The 1542-nt window shown below is 49.2% G+C and overlaps 1 protein-coding gene across 1 annotated transcript; it reads left to right on the top strand.

Annotated features, from left to right (window-relative positions):
• Positions 1-314: 314 nt before the first annotated feature.
• On the top strand, positions 315-1100 carry LOC105561647. The gene has a single exon (XM_012011809.1). The coding sequence runs from the start codon at positions 315-317 to the stop codon at positions 1098-1100; it is 786 nt and encodes a 261-aa protein (XP_011867199.1).
• Positions 1101-1542: the final 442 nt, after the last annotated feature.

Below are 1542 nucleotides of genomic sequence, written 5' to 3'. Positions count from 1 at the left end.
GATCCTTCTCCCGAGGGTTCCCACTTCCGTCCCGCTGGTCAGTAAGCGCGACGCCTTTACGCAGACCAAAAAGCGCGGTGACCAGGCTCTAAAGAGCCAACACTTTCCGTACACTCCTCGACGTATGTAATCCATGTACCGTATTTCCTATTTCTTTAAATATATATCCTAAGCCATGAGGCGTTAAAAAAAAGAAAGAGTCCAAAGAGTTACTTTCCTTTCTTGCGATCCACATCCTTGGGCGTTCCGAACATAGAATTAAGCGAAGTAAGCCCCATAAATTGGTGACCCCGACGTGATCGCAAGGTTGAAAAATGCCGCAAGACGAGAGAGTACAAATTACGGCTGAAAGCCTCGTACACAAAGTCGCTGTTCGCGTACCCCCCTTCTGGAACGACGAACCGGAACTATGGTTCGCACAATTAGAAGGTCAATTTACAATTAGCGGAGTTACACAAGATTCTACTAAATATTCATACGCTCTATCGCAATTAAATTCAAGTCAAATCAAAGAGATTAAAGACGTAATCACTCAGCCTCCCGCAACCGAGAAGTATGAAGCGGTGAAGCAAGCGCTCATACAGCGCATGTCTGTCTCACAAGAACAGCGCACACGACAGCTCTTAGAGCTAGAGGAGTTAGGAGATCGCAAACCATCACAATTTTTGCGACATCTCCGTACCCTGGCCGGAAATAATGTGCCGGACTCTCTCTTACGCACGCTTTGGCTGGGAAGACTTCCACAACAGGCTCAGATGATTCTAGCCACCAGGGCCAACGACCGTCTTAACGATGTAGCAGAGCAAGCCGATCGCATCCACGAGATGACGAACAAGGCAGTGATAGCTTCTACGTCCGCACCTGCAGCAACCACGCTCGAAGCAAAAGTAGAGGCTCTAACTAAGCAAGTTGCTTCTCTCACTACGCATCTTTCCCGAGACAAGAAACGGGACAAGAAATCCGAAAGGAAACGAAGTCGAAGTCGCAGTCAGAAGCCGACGAAGAGCACAGATAATGACAAGCACTGTTATTATCACAACAGATTCGGCGAGAAAGCTAAGAAATGCACCCAGCCATGCACCTACAAATCGGAAAACTAAAAGGGGAGTCACTAGCGGCGGCAAGCCGACTCGCCCCTTCGCAACGCCGCCTTTTCGTAACGTGTCGGGATACCAAGAAGCGATTTCTCATTGACACAGGGTCCGACGTCAGTGTATATCCACGCTCTATGACAGCGGGCTACACGGCGTCTTCCACCTACGAACTATTTGCTGCAAACGGCTCTACAATAAACACATACGGCTGGCTTACATTGCAGCCGGAGCTCGGGTTACGACGTGCTTTCCCTTGGCGCTTTATCGTCGCCAACGTCACAGTACCCATCATCGGAGCTGACTTCCTGGCATACTATCACCTGTTACCCGATCTACAACGAGGCCTTCTCCTAGACGGAAAAACAGAACTACGCACAAAAGGCACGGCAGAGAAAGGAACTACGCAATCCGTCAAGGTGCTGGCAATAGAAAACGACTACCATCGTAT

This window comes from Vollenhovia emeryi, unplaced genomic scaffold (genome assembly GCF_000949405.1).
Source record: "Vollenhovia emeryi isolate VEMERY1.0 unplaced genomic scaffold, V.emery_V1.0 DF939204.1, whole genome shotgun sequence".
Taxonomy (NCBI): Eukaryota; Metazoa; Arthropoda; class Insecta; order Hymenoptera; family Formicidae; genus Vollenhovia; species Vollenhovia emeryi.
Note: the sequence above shows the minus strand (reverse complement) of the source record. Positions and strands in the feature narration are given on the sequence as shown.